This window comes from Saccostrea echinata, unplaced genomic scaffold (assembly GCF_033153115.1).
Source record: "Saccostrea echinata isolate AGI-Se365-2 ecotype Australia unplaced genomic scaffold, CSIRO_AGI_Sech_v1 ptg000054l, whole genome shotgun sequence".
In the NCBI taxonomy this organism is placed as follows: Eukaryota; Metazoa; Mollusca; class Bivalvia; order Ostreida; family Ostreidae; genus Saccostrea; species Saccostrea echinata.
Window position 1 is genome coordinate 41,034,988 of NW_026889803.1, and position 19,580 is coordinate 41,054,567.

At 34.2% G+C, this 19,580-nt stretch overlaps 2 protein-coding genes across 2 annotated transcripts; both read right to left on the reverse strand.

Annotated features, from left to right (window-relative positions):
* Positions 1–859: 859 nt before the first annotated feature.
* Positions 860–3,201, reverse strand: LOC133204879 (uncharacterized). Its single transcript, XM_061340623.1, has 4 exons — positions 3,165–3,201; positions 1,588–1,798; positions 1,114–1,461; positions 860–952 (listed from the first exon to the last, which is right to left on the reverse strand). The coding sequence occupies exons 1-4, from the start codon at positions 3,199–3,201 to the stop codon at positions 868–870; spliced, it is 681 nt and encodes a 226-aa protein (XP_061196607.1). The 3' UTR covers positions 860–867.
* Positions 3,202–12,249: 9,048 nt separating this feature from the next.
* On the reverse strand, positions 12,250–18,994 carry LOC133171985 (uncharacterized). The gene is made up of 3 exons (XM_061306778.1): positions 18,798–18,994; positions 17,408–17,751; positions 12,250–13,261 (listed from the first exon to the last, which is right to left on the reverse strand). The coding sequence occupies exons 1-3, from the start codon at positions 18,938–18,940 to the stop codon at positions 12,855–12,857; spliced, it is 894 nt and encodes a 297-aa protein (XP_061162762.1). The 5' UTR covers positions 18,941–18,994; the 3' UTR covers positions 12,250–12,854.
* Positions 18,995–19,580: the final 586 nt, after the last annotated feature.

Here is a 19,580-nt window from a genome sequence, read left to right on the forward strand (position 1 = left end):
ATGTATTTGTATATGTCATTGAAAATCTCAGATAGGCAAGCTTGAGCTATATGTTTTTAGAGGTAAAATGTATCTGATTTGAAGAAATTCCGTCAGAATTGACGAAATTCTGTAAAATCTTCCACTTTGTTACCCTCAGTGTATCGTAGGGCTGAGCAATGATATCGATATTCCGGTATATTGCGATTCGTTGACGAAAAATATCGTATTGCAATACGTTTTTTCAGTACCGATATACCGGCAAAATGCTTGTGCTTTAGATTTATAAAGTGAATTATAAAATTTAAGATGTCAGAAACGTTTTCAATCTTGCCAAACAGTACTAAACTGTAAAGGTATCTGTTGCATGGTTGCATTTCGTTGCCAAATTGTAATGAAATCAACAAAAACGTTTTGTTACTAGATATATATAAAAGTTTTATACACTGTTCATAAATGGAGGTTAATAAAATAAGATAACAGCATTTTAACTGTTATTAAAAATATTGCAATACATATCGCAATACAGTTCCAAATATCGCAATACGAAATTCCCAACCGATACCCAGCCCTAGTGTATCGCAATGTTAACTTTATTTTAATATCAAATAAGGGGCCAAATTCGGCCGTTAACATACTTTGTTCTTGACCAAAGATCGTATATGGATCATATTCTATATAAGATGATGGTACACCCATATGTTAAATATAGAATTCACGTTAAAACTGTCTATTTGTTTGGAACCTAATAAACACCTTTTGACAACAACAAGAAAGGGTGGTTTGGTTCTTGTGGAGATTTACCTAATTTACGCGTTTAAAATGAAGATCTTTCTGCATGTTTATGTATATACTAAACAGAAGTTGATATAAGCATTTTTTATGTCTTTATCCAACAACTGGAGTTGAACACATGCTAACATCAACCTGAGTCAGCGTAATATCAGCACATTTGGCCTTGGAGAATTCGCATCTGAAATAAACACATCTGTGTGAGATAGATAGACAGACAGATAGATAAAGATATATATTGAATGAACTTTAATATGATGTTCGTCTTTAATTATTAATTTTTGACTTTTGATAGCTTTTATTTCATTAAGTAATTTGGAAAATAAAAAACCCCAGTTTTACCCGCTGTTGAACATCATGCCATTTGAAGCACAGGTTGGTGTTACGGTTGTTGGACAATGGATAAAATCTTTGTTTCTACAGAAAACTTGTTGGAAAAGCACTGTCTCTTGGCTCTGTGTTGTGGTTGTGGACATCGCTGGTGTAGTCATTTCCACTGTTGGGGCGTTTGTCATGATTGTTGTGGTGTCTGTGGGCATCATGGTAGTGGCTGGTGGCATCGAGGTAGTGGCTGGTGGCATGGTTGATCCAGAAGCCACAGTTGTTGGTGGTCGGGTTGCACTATTGCAAGGACCATGGCTCTTTACTCGCAGATGAGAGAACATGCACATGGCGTGAGCAAATTCGCAGCTGCAAATATGCCAGTTTTAATTTATTTAGATTTACCTTTACAATAATGTTTAGAAAATTAATATTTTATTGTTATGGATTTTTGGTGAAAAAAAAGAAAAATATATCGGTAAGAATTTTGCTTACTGATTCGCATATGTGTGACCGTCTGTCCCGCAGATCTGTTCATCGTTAGTTGTATTGTGAAGATGACAGTCAACCACCAAAAGATCAAGACAGAAGTGAGTTCCAAAGTGAATGTTGAGATCTTGGATCTCGTTGTTGATATGTAACGGATTGTCTGTCACGTAACCATGGTTATGTCCATGATCATGACCAGGCGCCTTGGCCAAAATGACTACAATACATTGAGTTACTGCTACTGATAGAAATATCGTATAACTGGTATTTTCTGCGGTTGTTCAATTTTTGCGGATGGGACAAATCCGCAAAAATTACAATCGTAAAATCTTCATTATTAATTCAAATATTTTATACGTAAAAAACTGATAAGTGGTGCTTATGTCAGTCAACCTGGTTTAATGTTATTTCATAACTTCTTACTCTATATTCTAAAAAAGTAAAAGAATTAAGCTCACGAATGTATGAAATAAAAAGGATTTGAAAAATAGTTTACTAAGACTACAAGATAGTAGAGCTTAGTACCAGTTCTCATGCACCTCTGATCAAAATGTCTTTAAATGAATATATAAAACGTAAACATGGCAGTGTTTTACCAAATTCTTAAAATCTGGTGTTCCTATCCCGTAAACAATTTTTGCGATATAATGCAACAGCAGAAATTGAAAACGCAGAAATTAATTTGCTACCTTGCAATGTGCACACCCATTTGCCTGCTAACATACACTTTGAATACTAGTTATAGATGTAAAGTTCGTTGTTGCATATTTTAGTGTCAAAAAATTCCTTGCGCATTTTGAAATTTAACACATGCTCATGCATTGTCCAACCGGGTTACCCAGGCATAAAAACAGAGAGCAAAAAATTGGATTCTATTCTAAAGTTTCCTGGTTTTTCCCCTAAGGGAAGCAAAATTTAATCCGAGTCGCTAAAGCTATTTTGGTCCGTATTTTCCCAACTTGATATTCTACTAGTACAAGTAGTTGTATAATGGGGTACATGTACCAACCACATTTCTTCAATGGGCATGCAGGATAAAATATGTTCAAATATGATGTAGGATTAGCGAACAGAAATCACTGTATTCAGTTACTTTATCTTGGTGTAATTTAAGAATATTTTAATATTACAAATTGTATCATTCAGATTTTTATTTTTAGGACAGATCGCTTTAACCGCATAAAAATGAATGGACTTAAAAATCACCCTGGTTGCTGAAATTAGGAGTAGACCAGGCCTTGAAAATTTTCAAGACAAGCATACGAAATTTCTGTTTCCTCCAAGATTTCAATCTTCAATTGATAGGATCCTTCTAAATGCTAAGATTTTAAAAGTATATAGGCAGGGCCTCGAGAATACAAAACAATACATAACATAAATATTTAGCAGTAGATTTAAATCTACCAAGTTATACCAAGTGAAATGAAGATAAAAACGAGGCGCATTTGAAGCTACCATAAGTGTACAAATTCTGTAGGTTCGGTTTCAAATTCTGTACACGACATACGTAATCAAAACAGCTTTGTACAATTAATATTTCACTATTATACAAGAGAATCTTGTGGATATATGTTCAAACTTACCAGCTGGGACGAGAATTGTGACTGCAAAAAAATACATGATATCTAAGCAGGAGATGAGATAGCCGCACAATTGGTTATCACGGAGCATATAATATAACCCTTGACCTTTTATCTTAAGAACAAAACCTTGTCCTTATTACTGGAAAATTGTGATGATAGGAAAAAGGAAAACACGATATTTTTCCTTTACGAATTTTGGTATTTTTCTACAATAATCTTAGAAAAATAATAACGTAATGTACGTGTATGTATATGTGCAAAGAATATTTTGGTTGAGATGACAAATTAAAACTTAAAGCTTAAGATATCGATGTAAGAGGACTTCTGGAAACCAGATTTTTGAGAAACGCCCACCCCCATCCCCACCCGATTTGCCCTAAGATGAGAGTGAAAACTCTGAAACCTAATTGCACATATACAGGTCAATCATATTCTTTGCAGACCCAGTTCAATACAATGAAATCTTTGAAGGATAAGCAGACCAATGACACAAACTCAGATAAACTTCAGTCTCGTATAGCTGATATTGAAAAACAATTATATCAGACACGCACAGATAAATACAACTTAACAGTAGAAAATGCGAGATTGGAATCCCTGCTGAAAGCAGAAAAAGCAAGAAACAACACCATGGATGAGACATTGAGAAGAGAAGTCAAGAATTTGAAACATGAAAATGAACACTTGTCTGAAAAACTTAACACAAAAAATGAGGAAAATGATCAACTCATGGATGAAAATAAATCACTAAGAACAAATGTTGATAACCAGTTCAATGAAATTTTGTCCCTTAAATCTCAGCTCTCTAGCATGTTCATGAGTGGTGGAAAGGACACTGAAACCAGCAGGGCAAAAGAGATGACAGACCTGGTAGTCAATGCTGGGAAGAATAACAAGAGGCCCATGGGCCACATCGCTCACCTGAGCACATTGGCTAGGGGAAGAAAAGCAAAAATCAGTTAAGAATTGAAAAGTTAACCGGGGGGGGGGGGGGGGGGTTGAATCTTAAACTACCTGATGATGCTTTCATATCAATATAACAAATGGCACTGCTGTTCATGAGCAGAAGATTTTTTCCCATATATTCATTTGTAAACATTTGATCCCCCATTGTGGCCCCACCCTACCCCCGGGGTCTCTCATTTGAACAAATTTCATTCTACACTACCCAAGGATGCCTCCATATCAATTTTACTAATCATGGCTTTTCTGTTCTTGAGAAAAAGATTTTTTCCTGTATATTTCTATGTAAAACTTTGATCCCCCATTGTGGCCCCACCCTACCCCCGGGGGTCATGATTTGAATAAATTTTAATCTGCACTACCTGAGGATGCTTCCATATAAATATGACCAATCATGGCTTTTCTGTTCTTAAGAAGAAGATTTTTTTAAATATTTTCCTATATATTTCTATGTAAAACTTTGATCCCCCATTGTGGCCCCACCTTACCCCCGGGGGTCATGATTTGAACAAACTTGAATCTGCACTACCTGAGGATGCTTCCATATAAATATGACCAATCATGGCTTTGCTGTTCTAAAGAAGAAGATTTTTAAAGATATTTTCCTATATATTTCTATGTAAAAATTTGATCCCCCATTGTGGCCCCACCCTACCCCCGGGGGTCATGATTTGAACAAACTTGAACCTAAACTACCTGAGGATGCCTCCATATAAATATGACCAATCATGGCTTTGCTGTTCTAAAGAAGAAGATTTTTAAAGATATTTTCCTATATATTTCTATGTAAAACTTTGATCCCTCATTGTGGCCCCACCGTACCCCCGGGGGTCATGATTTGAACAAACTTGAATCTGCACTACCTGAGGATGCTTCCATATAAATATGACCAATCATGGCTTTGCTGTTCTTAAGAAGAAGATTTTTAAAGATATTTTCCTATATATTTCTATGTAAAAATTTGATCCCCCATTGTGGCCCCACCCTACCCCCGGGGGTCATGATTTGAACAAACTTGAACCTAAACTACCTGAGGATGCCTCCATATAAATATGACCAATCATGGCTTTGCTGTTCTAAAGAAGAAGATTTTTAAAGATATTTTCCTATATATTTCTATGTAAAACTTTGATCCCTCATTGTGGCCCCACCGTACCCCCGGGGGTCATGATTTGAACAAACTTGAATCTGCACTACCTGAGGATGCTTCCATATAAATATGACCAATCATGGCTTTGCTGTTCTAAAGAAGAAGATTTTTAAAGATATTTTCCTATATATTTCTATGTAAAACTTTGATCCCTCATTGTGGCCCCACCCTACCCCCGGGGGTCATGATTTGAACAAACTTGAATCTGCACTACCTGAGGATGCTTCCATATAAATATGACCAATCATGGCTTTGCTGTTCTTAAGAAGAAGATTTTTAAAAATATTTTTTCCTATATATTTCTATGTAAAACTTTGATCCCTCATTGTGGCCCCACCCTACCCCCGGGGGTCATGATTTGAACAAACTTGAATCTGCACTACCTGAGGATGCTTCCATATAAATATGACCAATCATGGCTTTGCTGTTCTTAAGAAGAAGATTTTTAAAAATATTTTTTCCTATATATTTCTATGTAAAACTTTGATCCCTCATTGTGGCCCCACCCTACCCCCGGGGGTCATGATTTGAACAAACTTGAATCTACACTACCTGAGGATGCTTCCATATAAATATGACCAATCATGGCTTTGCTGTTCTAAAGAAGAAGATTTTTAAAGATATTTTCCTATATATATTTCTTTGTAAAACTTTGATCCCCCATTGTGGCCCCACCCTACCCCTGGGGGTCATGATTTGAACAAACTTGAATTTACACTACCTGAGGATGTTTCCACATAAGTTTCATCTTTCCTGGCCCAGTGGTTCTTGAGAAGAAGATTTTTAAATGATGCCATTATTTTTTCACTAATTCCTAATTATCTCCCCTCGAAAGAGGGCGTGGCCTTTCATTTGAACAAACTTGAATCCCCTTCACCCAATGATACTTTGTGGCAAGTTTGGTTGAATTTGGCCCAGTGGTTCTTGAGAAGAAGTCGAAAATGTGAAAAGTTTACAGACGGACGGACGGACAGACGGACGACGGACAAAAAGTGATCAGAAAAGCTCACTTGAGCCTTTGGCTCAGGTGAGCTAAAAAACCAATGGCCCTGTTAATAGGTACTTCTAACGTGAATGGCATAAAAGAGGATAAACTTACATCAGACGTAAACGTTACTAAAGTAACAGCTTTTACTCTGGATGAAACAAAGAATGTTATCATTAACTCTTCGTGCATACCTGATGTAGTAGTTCTTCACTCTCTAACAAATGATGTTAGAAATATTAGTCCTGAAAAATGTGCCGAGAAACTACAAGGGGTGGTTGAGGTTATTGAACTTAAGTGGAAAGACGTTCACACCATCATATATCTCTAACCATACCAAGAGAAGACAACTCCTTACACAAGGCAAACTGTGAGATCCTGGATGGGATAATAAAGAGAGACTACATGGAGTATCCTGGAGTTCATATTCCTGACAACGAAAACATGTGGCATGGACACCTACCTACAATCGAACTACTGAATACCAATGACAAATTTCACCTGTCTCCGAAGGGAACATCCATATTAGCGTCCAACATGAAGAGAGCAATACACACCGTATTAAAAATCGGCAACAACTCCAAGGGATATACAAATAAGTATCGAAATAGGTCGAGCTACAACAACCAGGAAAAGCATTTCCAGGCGATTAACCGTAACAATTACTATAGGAGCAGTTTAAGCTGGAATCATCAGTACCAGGACGATAATTAGAAAAAGTCCGAACTATTTTCGTTGAACATGGAAAGGGCCATCAACACAAGGGTGATTAAATGTAATTCAAAGTTGTTCTATAGATCTGAAACTGGTGAACCTTAAAATTATAACTTTATTAATTTTCTTTATTTGTATTTTTATCACAGTAGAATACAGTTAAGGGTCCAAAATGGACAAGTATATGTATAAAAATAGCATAAAAATTTGTTATTGGAATGTTGGAGGGATTTTTACACAGGGTGAGAATAAACTAAATGACAAATTATTTTCGAAGGAGGTGAAAAACTATGATATTATTATATTAAGTGAAACACATGTTGGGTAAAATACCAATCTTTTTATTGATGGTTTTACATACTTCCCTGTATATAGGGACATGTCTGCAAATGGAAGATTTTATGGGGGAATGGGCATTTTTCGTAAAAACTGTATTAAGGAACATATTAAGTTATTACCAGGTACCCAGAAAGATTTTCAGTGGATTAAGATAGAAAAAGGGTTTTTTAATCTTCAAAATGATATTTATCTTTGTGCATGTTACATTCCACATTCCAATTCAACTTACTTTCAAAAGTTAAATTATGATGTTATTGAAATTATTGAGAAAGATGTTAATAAGTTTAAGAATAAGGGGGAAATTATGATTTGTGGGGATATGAATGCACGCACTGCTTCATCAGATGATTTTATAGAACATGATGATGTAAGGTACCTTCCTCTTTGTAAAACATGTAAGGTTGATGATAATTTTTGTAAACGTAGTAATCGTGATGTCATTTTAAATGAAAGAGGTAAAGAATTGATTGATTTTTGTATTAGTAATCATTTGAGAATTATTAATGGTAGATGTATGGGGGATATTTTTGTGATTACACATGTTTTAACACACATGGTCAAAGCACAGTTGACTACCTTGTTGCAAGTGAACACTTAGTTAAACAAATTCTATATTTTAGGGTATCGAATTTTATCCCAACTCTTTCTGGTTATCACTGTAAAATATCATGGGAAGTTTTAGCAAAATTTCAGGAAATTAATTCAAATGCTACTAATGCCAGAACCTTGCGTCCCGCCCCTCAAAATTTTAAATGGAATTTAGATTCCCCTATTAAATTTCAAATGGCTCTAAGTTCAGATAGGATACAAGAAAAAATCAAGTCTTTTTTGGATTCTTTTATTACAGAATCTACTTACACTGATATCGAGAAAAAGGCAGAAGAATTCAATGACATTATCATAACTGTTGCTAACATGTCATTAAATAAGCCAGGTCATAAAAGTAAGAATATTAAAAAGCACAAAAATAAAAAGTGGTTTGATTCAGACTTGCAAACAATGCGCCGTAGATTGATTGCGCATGGAAAAATTTATAGCATATTTCCAAAGGATCCAGTTGTTAAGAATCATTACTATAGACTTCTTAGAGAGTACAATAAATTAAGAAAATTTAAGCGTAAAAATTTCCAAAACTTCATTCTAAATCAACTTGATGCACTTCAAAATAAACAACCAAAACAATATTGGAAATTAATTAATGACCTAAAAGATGATAATAAAGACAATTCTGCCGCAAACATAGATTCTGAAAGGTGGGTAAATCATTTTCGCAATCTTCATTCTGTTTGTGATAACTCTTTTAAATCAAGGATACAAGAGCTAGATTTAATTTTGGCTAACATGGAGAAAAATCCATCCTTTAATGAACTGGATTTCAAGATTTCATATAAGGAAATTGTAGATGCAATAGCAAATTTAAAATATGGAAAAGCCAAGGGGCTTGATTTGATATCTAATGATATGTTAAAACATAGTCAGTCCTAATTACTCTCTTGTATACATAAGCTCTTTAATAGTTGTTTCAGTTGTTTGACAGCGTTATCCACACAGGATTAAAGCTCAAATTACTTCACATGAATGTTGGATCTAAATTTTATAATATTATAAGTAATATATATAAGAATAGTCAGACATGTGTGATAATTGGAAGGTTCTTCTCGGATCCATTTCCAATTGCTATAGGTGTCCGTCAAAGGGATAACTTGAGCCCTTCTTTATTTAAAATATTTATAAATGATTTTCCATCATATTTAGATTCATGTATGATGAAGTATCACTTCAGACAAAAACTGTTATCTGTTTAATGTATGCAGATGACATTGTTATTTTATCATCATCAGCTAAAAGTATACAAGTAAGACTTTCTAAACTTGAAAAGTATTGCTCTGATTGGTGTTTAAAGGTAAACATTCAAAAAAACTAAAGTCATGATCTTTAATAAAGCTGGTCGTAATTTTACGCAAAAACTAATGTTTCAAAATAATAGGATAGACTGTGTATCTAGGTACAAATATCTTGGAGTCCACCTAACTGGATCTGGAAGTTTTCATGTAGCAAGATCAGAGCTTTATAAAAAGGCGTTAAAAGCATATTATAAATTGAGAAATGATTTTATTAATTTGAATCCTTGGATTAAAACGAGTATACATATATTTGACTCTACTATTGAACCAATTCTTTTGTATAATGCAGAGGTGTGTGGTAAAAGTAATATCAATACTAAAAGATTCCTAAAATGCCAAAAGTTGAAGACTGTTTCAGAAATCTACTTTGTGAAAGAATACACCTTAAATTCTGTAAATATATTCTAGGTGTTCATAAGAAAAGTACAAATTTTGCAGTATTGTCTGAATTGGGAAGGTTCCCCCTGCATTATGATATTGTCAAATTGTTAATCAAATGTTGGTATAGATTTGAAAATTTGTCCATAGAATTTCCTTTACTTAAAGATGCATATGAATGTAGTAAAAAACTTCTTGTACATGGCAAGAATTCATTGTTGGCATTTATACAGAAATTAAGAAATATACTGATTATCAAAGATGAAGTAATTTGTTATGGGAAGCATAAATTTAAGTCACTCTGTCATAAAACCTTATTAGATTATTATGTAAAAAAAAAAAAAAAAAAAAAAAAAAAAAAAAATTGGTATACAAGTCAACAAAGTTATAGCGATGGTAAATTAAGCACATATGTAAAACTCAAACAAAATTGGGGTTATGAGAATTATTTATCAGTAGTTAAAAATTTTCATCACAGAAAATCTCTATGTAAATTAAGAATTTCTTGTCACAGATTGCAAATTGAAGTGGGAAGATTGACCAACATCCCTCGAGAAGATCGATTATGCAATAGATGTAATTCTAACAGTGTAGATAATGAAACTCATTTTTTGATAACACGTAAAAAATATGATCATCAAAGAAAAGAAATTTTCCAGTCAATTAAAAGTAAATTTCCAAATTTCTCTGCATTAGACGATGAACAAAAACTTTTTTGGTTACTCAATACTGAAGACAAAGAAACTCTTAATTCTGTGGGCAAATTCATAAATGATAACATGTAGTAGTAGCCATACACTTTTATATATAGTATTCCCTTTAACTGAAATAGTGCAATATTATTGTTGAAATGAGCAATGTCATTTACAAATTGTTATACTATCCATTGGCATATCTTTTCTTTATTATTGTAATAATTTCAAACTTGTCTGTTATGGGCTCTAAATTAGAAAATAAATGTTCTGTTCTGTTCTGTTCTATTTCGAAAGATAGATTTGCTACTCTTCTGCTTTTAAAATGTAAGAATAGTTTGAGAAATGTCATGTTGTAAATTTTGAATTTACCTGGTGGCAGTTAATACAAAATTTACAACATGACAAATGTAAATTTTTTATTTACTGTCACCCAATAAAGTCAAAATTTACAAGATAGTGTGACAGATAGACAAAGCTAGAGTATTATTTCTAGTACTTGTTAACAAAATACTAGTTAATCGAGATGACAAGACAGTACTGCAGGTGACCTTCGACGCCATTTACTAAATGGTGCGTGGGAGGACTCACGCAAATATATAACATGAAATAGCTGATAAGAAGTATTGAATAATTTCAAATAGTATAAATTCATGAAATCAGTCTCATGGTATTATATATACTCCACTTAATATTCCTCAATTTTGTTATGAAAACCTCTTTTAATCAATCAATTAACGCTTAACTGTAGTTAGAACCGTTTTTTCTTGACTGGGGTGCAGGTCTAGAAGATACAATTGTATATAGACTAAGAGTTTCATGGATAATGTTTATTCCATTTTTTATAATGAAATACAGTGTATAACACGATGCACCGATTTACGTACTTAAACTTACTTTAAACGATTAAATATAAACAATAAAATGTCTCTCTGTTAATATTAATAAACATAATTAACGGTTGTTACCATTGCAGACAAAAATTATATAGCCCGCTGACGTTTACGTTTTCATTTATACATGGAGCTGCTGAACACACATTTGAGCTTACATCAATGTATCAATAAGAAAGGAAAATTAAAGTCAATCCTAGCGAATTTTTATCTCATATATCAGTTAATATCAATAAATACTTGATGGAAAATTTATACAGTATTCTATATTTTGATTTAGATTGAAAGTATTGGGCTATAATATACATGTTTATATCAAAAGACTGGCAAAATTGGCCATTTCTATGTGCACAATCTTTACATTTGAATATAGGTTTCCCTGTTATTTTATTGAAAAATATATCGATCTTCTAAATGTGAGTAAAAATACAACTAGACCACGTTTGACTAACTTTAACAAGAAAAAATATTGCACTTCAAATTACATTTTCGTGTCGACTTTCTCGTTATATTAGTTGTTAATATAGGTTTCACGGAAAATTACTGATTGTCAGGTTTTATTAGATTTATGCAAGCCTTGTTAAAACCGCTCAATAACAGTATTCCCCTTCGTTTTAACCCAAGGAGTAATCTTGATGGGTTTTTTTTTGTACCCCGGTAGATAAATTGCATCAAAAACCTTCAAACATTGAATTTGATTTTTATAAAATACCGATGGGAATTTCCTATGTCTTCGGTTCCGCCCCCCTTTTAGGGGGGTCCCATGTCTTAAACATGTATATCTATTCCTCCCTCCGTCCATGATGATAGTCAGCAAGGCGATTGTGTTTGTAAGATGTAAGCTTAGCTGAAACTTCATTAATACGTGGGAGACATTAACAAGGCATTAATAGTTGGAAAACATTAACAAGATAACATCTCATAATTTAAAGACCACGCACTAATGAGTCAAGGACACTATAAATGTTAGAACTCTTATAAATGTTAGAACTGAGTCATTATCTCACTTACAAATAGACTTGATAGCTGTAATGGTCTCCTCCTATTAGTCATATATAAACACGAGAGCCTTACATTTGACTTTAATTTAAAAGGAGAGATACTTAATAAAAAAAAATGTTACAGGTCCATGTTCACATTCCTTCCAAGAATGATTTAAGGTACAACCAGTATATCTAGAGCCACAATTTCACCGGAGACTTTTGTTAAAAGAGACAATATACTCCAGTACATCATTGATGACTCTCTTTTTCATAATTAAGAGGTTAATCTTTGTTTTACACTTTTTCAAATCAATGCTACATAAATGAAAAAAAAAACAATTGTTATAAATGGTATTCTGATAAGGTCATTCACTCTCTAAAAAAACTGATTATCTGACTTCCAAAGAGAGGGAGACAATTGCAAGAGAGCGGTTGTACATCAGCATTCTCATTTCTTCGTCCCGTTCCGTTGCAGCTAGTGTCAGCCTCGCTTTCTTACCCTAAAAGGAATATATTCAAGCGGAACGACACTATATAAACTTTAACAGATTGTCCTAATCGCAAGATCGTTGAAAAGTTTCCTAAAATTCAACTAGAAAACTATAAATTTTCTTGCTGACACTCTCGGCGATTACACAACAAATATGTATTTAGTTTAGGCAGATATTTCGTTCACATCCTGGAATGTTTCACTCAGTTCTGTGAACCAATGAAGCACTAAAGCTACTTCCAGAGGAGAAATACGACTTTTTGTGTGATCGCACCCAGAATCTGTCTCCTTTCCGTACCTGAACCACCACCGTGTTGCTTCCACATTCCGAGTTATTACTGTCCTCAGCGTAGGCAAACCCTACCCAACGGTGACTGTAGTTCTTGCAAACCACCGCCCTGGCTATTAAACCCGGGCCCTGGGAGCAGACAGTGATGTGAAATAAGTAAACACCGGAGTAAGTGGTCGTTAGAATCGAGCTCGAGACATCGAGTCCATCTTCACTCCTGTAAAGAATGGTTGGAAAAACCAGCATTTCTCGATCCTGTAGAGTCATTTCACTATTTGTTTGAATTGTGAAGCCTGCTGACGTTTGTAGATTTGATTCTGAATTGGATAAAATGAAATTATATATATATATATATAAAAGAACTTCACAAGAGATCGCAAATTATGTAAGATCGAGAAATTGAAATTTTGTAAAAACAAGCTAATTCAGAGAATTTGTGTCCCCCGCTTAGGGAAAAAAGAAGAGCATGCGCTGTTCGGGGGGGGGGGGGGGGGGGGAGGAGGGGGTCACACTGCCCCCATGTATTTGTAGAATTATTAAATGTATACATGTATATTGAAGCAAATTTAAATTTAAAAAAAGCCAATATGGATTTAAAGATTTGATTGCCTATTCTTTAATATGTGTACATAGAAGATTCTTTTTAATATATACAGAATATTTATCACACTGTAATAATGATTTTATGAGTTTGTACACGCCAGACATCATAACTTTTTCATTTCACATGTTGAATAGTATCATTTAGTAAATCCAAAAAAAAAGAAAAAAAAACATTTAAAAAAAAAGAGAGAGAATCGTCCGGGGATTGAACCCGGGCCTCTCTTTTCATAAGCGAGCATCATACCACTAGACCACAGAGGCACTTGAATATACAATAAATTAAATGCAAACATTAAGTCACATATAATGTTTATTTTCACGTTCGATATTGTCAAAATTTTAATCAATACATGGTGTCTAATTTAGCCTTTACTAAACAGTTCTAATATATGTAATTAGAATATAAAGTCCGCCGACAACCTGTATTATACGTAATAACACTCCACATGCCCTGTGCTAAACGACTTTTAATACAATAAATAAATAAAATAAAAAACGGGGTGCGTAGTTAGAATAATCTAACTGTGTCTCGGGATGACCCTCACCACAGTTAGAATGCCCCCATATACCCGTAATGTAGCAGAAAATTGCAGAATCGCTCCGAAACGATTTTGGAGAAAATTAATGAAGTTGCATTGAAAATAACAGTCAAATTAATCATAACAAACCTTTTTGAGACTGTAAATACCTTTCATCTAAAAATTTAATCCATATTATGGAAGAATTCAACACTTTGTCACCAACGTTTTTTACTCGCTTCAAATTTGCACACCATGTTGACATTTGGAACTCTCGGGATTTTCATAGTAAATGAACTGAGTTAGAGTTATCTCCCGTATTTTCTTCTGCTACATTGACAATACACGAAACGCATTCTATCGTTAACCCGGGTCCGTAGGATATTTATCATTTTCTGTATAGGGGTGGGACACTTCGAGAGGGGCGAGAGAGGCTATAGGGAGTTATGGAATAAAATTTCATTGCAAAAGCTCAAAAGCTTCTTGAGATATGGCCCGGAAACAAAAGTGTTACACACAGACGGAATTTATGAATTTATGACCTTGAACTTTGACCTTTTGACCTCAAAATTTATAGAGGTCTTCCTTAGGCCACAGGGTGTTGTCATGTAAAATTTCATTAGAAAAGCTCAAAGAATTCGCGAGATATCGCGCGGAAACGAAAGTGTTAAAACAGACGGAATTTATGAAGTTATGACCTTGACCTTCGACCTTTTGACCTCAAAATCAATAGGGTTCTTCTTTAGGCGATAGGGAGTTGCTATGCAAAATTTCATTGCGAAAGCTCAAAGGGTTCTCGAGATATCGCGCGGAAACGAAAGTGTTACAGACAGACAGAAATACAGACGGACGGACGGACAGACAGACCCAAATTAATATCCCCCACTTTCAGTGAAAGCGGGGGACAATAAAAATGGGTAAAAAATACAAGAACCCTTTGAGCTTTCGCAATGAAATTTTGCATAGCAACTCCCTATGGCCTAAAGAAGAACCCTATTGATTTTGAGGTCAAAAGGTCAAGGTCATAAATTCTGTCTGTTTTAACACTTTCGTTTCCACGCGATATCTCGAGAACCCTTTGAGCTTTTGCAATGAAATTTTACATAACAACTCCCTGTGGTCTAAGGAAGACCTCTATTGATTTTGAGGTCAAAAGGTCAGAGTTCAAGGTCGTAAATTCTGTCTGTTTTAACACTTTCGTTTCCACGCGATATCTCGAGAATCCTTTGAGCTTTTGCAATGAAATTTTACATAACAACTCCCTGTGGCCTAAGGAAGACCTCTATTGATTTTGAGGTCAAAAGGTCAGAGTTCAAGGTCGTAAATTTATACATTACGTCTGTGTGTAACACTTTTGTTTCCGGGCGATATCTCAAGAAGCTTTTGCAATGAAATTTTATACCATAACTCCCTGTGGCCTCTCTCACCCCTCTCAAAGTGTCCCGCCCCGTTTTTTAGCTCTCCTGGTCAGAGATCAAAAGAGCTTATGCGATAGTAAGGTGTCCGTCGTCCGTCCGTCTGTCTGTCTGTCTGTAAACAATTTTTCAAAACGCTACTCCTACAGTTAAAAATAAATATCTTCTATACACATATTAAAGAAGAAGCAATGAAATCTTTATATCCATATTGGCATATTTTAAGTTTGCTTCAATATACATATATACATTTAATAATTCTACAAATACAGGGGGCAGTGTGACCCCCTATCCCCCCCCCCCGAACTGCGCATGCTCTTCTTTTTTTCCCTAAGCGGGGGATACGAATTCTCTGAATTAGCTTGTTTGTCTTTTTTGTCTGCCGAGTTATTTTCCTTTTTGAAAGATTTTATAGTGAAAGAATTAGATGTATTGGACCATTTTCCGATGATTTGCATCCCTAAAGCATCCAAAAAATTAGTGAACAAAAATAAAGAACCAAGTGGAACTGACATTGAAAGATTTTGATGGAAGGATGAAAAAAGATCAGGCTTTATTGAAGACTTTGACTCGGATTATGTAGAAGAATGTTTATGTTCCTTAGATACAAGTTTAAGAAATAGCAATGAGAACAATGCTGTACAGTTAATGACAGATAAACATATATCACAGTATGTGGGTAAAGAAACCCGTACAACTTGACCAGCCTAAATGGTTGGATAAAGACTGTGAAGAATCCAAGGCAAGAAAAAACTGTGCATTAAATACTTACAGGAAAACAGATGCAGAAGAGGATCTGAACATTTATGAATTTCAGCTACAAAGATTTATGTTATCTTAGGGAATTGCAAAATATAATCCTAGATATTTGTAAAATGGGAGAATTTAAATAAATTTCTTTTCCATCAAAAAAAAAAAAAAAAAATTCTCAATTTTTTTCTAATACTTTAATTTGATTTTGTAAATTGATAACTGTATCTGCAAAATTTACAACATCATCTGCAAAAAGTAATTGCATAATATTAGGAGAAGCCTCGTCAATGCACATGTATATGGCTTTTTGATTTCCAATACATGATATTATTGGGAATATATTGACTTTAAAATCAATAAAATTTTTGTACCGACCCCTTGCTTCAATAATGTATACAATAAACCACTATGTTGTACACAGTCAAAAGCTTTTGAGAAATCCATGAAGAAGCAATATTTCTACCTTTACTTTACTTATGTATTTCTGTAAACACGCATGGAGAACAAAGCAATTATCAATAATAGAGCGCGCCTGTCTAAAACCAGATTGTCGTTCAAACAACACTCCTCCGTATTTTGTCTAACATGTCAAGCTTTTATTCAATATTTTTGTGAAAATTTTACTAATAACATTCAGTAATGATATTTCTCTATAATTCTCTGCTATATTCCCTAAAGCGAGGAAAAAGTTCATTGAAAATGTAATATGTGACAATTGATGAATCATAATTGATGTGTTCCCACACTGTTTAAGTTTTAATTAGTGAGCCTGATCTGTATATGTATTATAGGTACATCATTTTATTGATTGTACTTAGGCCTGTAATACTCAATAAACATCCTGAACTGAACTCAGATACAAAGAGAGAGAGAGATGAAATACTGTATACAGGGTTATTTTCGCCCCGTGTTATTTTCGCCCTTTCACACTCGCAAACAATTTTGCCCCGTTTTGAATTCGCCCAGTCACAGTTCTACTGTTTTCTTTGAATTCGCCCCGTCTTATATTCGCCCACGTGTCCAGAGCGAAAGGAGCGAATATAAAACGGAGGCGAAAATTTACACAATACAGTGGATAGATATATTACAATTTTATTTTCTAATTTTAGAGGATTACATTATGTTAAATTAGGCATTACTTAGTCGATAAAAAAAATCCTTAAATGATTTTTACCTCTTAAAATCATTAGCCCTAGATTTGTGTTGTTTTGGCGCACTGCTCTAATCTGATTCAGAAGACCTTTAACTCTTTCCTCACGTTTGAACTGTGCCACAGATCTGGCAGACATCACTCTCTCTAATCTGCTGATATTTCCGGTCAATGATTCCATCTGCTGGGACAGTTTCCCTAACTGTTCCTTCTGCTCACTTGTCTTTTTTCGCTTACTTAGAAGGGAATTCTTTGCTTTATTCTGAATTTCCTCCAATCTTTTTGCATTGGCTTGCACCATAGCTACATCTTCAGTGTTGATTTTCGACGCTGTTTCGTTTTGTAATTCGGCGATTTTTTCATTGTATCTGAATAAGGAAAAACAATGTTATTTACTTTTTTTAAGATAAAAGAATCATTTTCACAAACGCAGTTTAATGCAAAGCCAACATCACCTTTGAGCATTTCAGAATTCAAAAGTCGATTTATATTTCCTAATTAAAATACTAATAATACTAGTAAAATAGTATTAGATTCCGGATGAAATGAGCAAAAACACAGAACCAAATAATAATAAATAAACAGATATACCATACTCCTTATACTAAATTTTCCAAATATTTTAAAACTACATGAATCATATATTTGGAAAGTTTTTTGCTTGTCAAAATATACCTGTTCGAAATAAAATATATTTTCAATGTTTTACGTCTCAAACAAATTCGCGAGATACCGCGCGGAAACGAAAGTGTTAAAACAGACAGAATTTATTACCTTGACCTTTTGACCTCAAAATCAATAGAATTCTTCTTTAGGCCATAGGGAGTTGCTATGCAAAATTTCATTGCGAAAGCTCAAAGGGTTCTCGAGATATCGCGCGGAAACGAAAGTGTTACAGACAGACAGAAATACAGACGGACGGACGGACAGACAGACCCAAATTAATATCCCCCACTTTCAGTGAAAGCGGGGGACAAAAATACATATCGGACATTCAAAGTTAAGTTTACCCATTCATTTCTGCTAAACAGGGAACATCAACCTAAATGTATATCTTGTGACTGTGCATTAACGATACATGATATTCATTAGAATGTTTCACCTATGTAAATATATTCAGTGATATACTTTACTTAGGTCTACAACAGTTAAAAAACCTTTTTCCACTTCAAATCATTGAAAGAAAAATTGAAATTTAAACCAATGAGCTACAATTTGTAGATTCACTTAGTGCATAAAATGACCCTATCCATATACAATTTACGAATCCACTGGAATTTCCAACCAACTTGTACCTCTGGCAAGTACCTGTAGTTGATAGCAGCACCTTAGACATACATGTAAGTTCCAGTTTAATCAATAAGGGAAAATATATTTCATTTCATTTCTCGTGGGTTAAATTGGAAAGCGTTACCTTATGAGTTGGTGCCGGTTTTTGTCGATAAGAGTTTTGAACTCAGCGTTGCTGGAGTAACACTGATCATGGTCAATTGACAACCAGTTACTTCCAAACGCACGGAATACACAGACGAGTAGAGCCAGACTTTTGATGGTCATTTTGATAACTTCCTTCTCCGCCGTTTTACAGGTCTATTAATAACGAGGATTTATTTTTCCTTCTTATCGAAGTAGAAGGATCGGCGTACTAAGTGAAATGTTAGTGCGGATACTTATCTGATGAATGATGTGGAAAGGACATTAAAATCGGAAGGCGGAAGAATTATTTTTTTTTACTCAATCTAAGAAAAAAACCTTTAAGTATCAAATAAGAGAAAATAAATAACACTCTTCTATCTCGTAATTAGGAGATTATTATCTCGTAATCATTTAGAAAAAAATCTCGTAATTACGAGAAAGGTTCTCGTAATTACAAGATAATATACACGTACTCAAAATGGTCAGCTGTTATTTACCAGTATAATTTTTTCTCTCTTTTTTTAATGTTGTTTTTAATTATATGTGCATTTTCACTCTGCTAAAAGCGTTATTCTATCAACTGTTCTAATACGACTTCCACTGGCCAATAAAACGCAGTGGAGACAAGTGTCCCCCTAGAATAATTTTATGTACATGTACTTAGAGAAGCTCGAGCAAAGACTTGATACTTTACGACTAGATAGCAATGATCTTTGAAATTAAAGTCTAAATTTACAATGTATATATTGTTCTCTCAGAAGGTAGGAAAAACCCCGTCGCA

Coding starts and splice junctions, on each gene's coding strand:
- LOC133204879 (XM_061340623.1), bottom strand. CDS start 3,201: ATGTATTTTTTTGCAGTCACAATTCTCGTCCCAGCTG. Junction 1,462..1,587: donor GGTCACACATATGCGAATCA/GTAAGCAAAATT, acceptor GCATATTTGCAG/CTGCGAATTTGCTCACGCCA. Junction 953..1,113: donor GGCATGATGTTCAACAGCGG/GTAAAACTGGGG, acceptor TGTTTATTTCAG/ATGCGAATTCTCCAAGGCCA.
- LOC133171985 (XM_061306778.1), bottom strand. CDS start 18,940: ATGACCATCAAAAGTCTGGCTCTACTCGTCTGTGTATTCCGTGCGTTT. Junction 17,752..18,797: donor AACCGGCACCAACTCATAAG/GTAACGCTTTCC, acceptor TTCCTTATTCAG/ATACAATGAAAAAATCGCCG. Junction 13,262..17,407: donor AGGGCTAATGATTTTAAGAG/GTAAAAATCATT, acceptor TATCCAATTCAG/AATCAAATCTACAAACGTCA.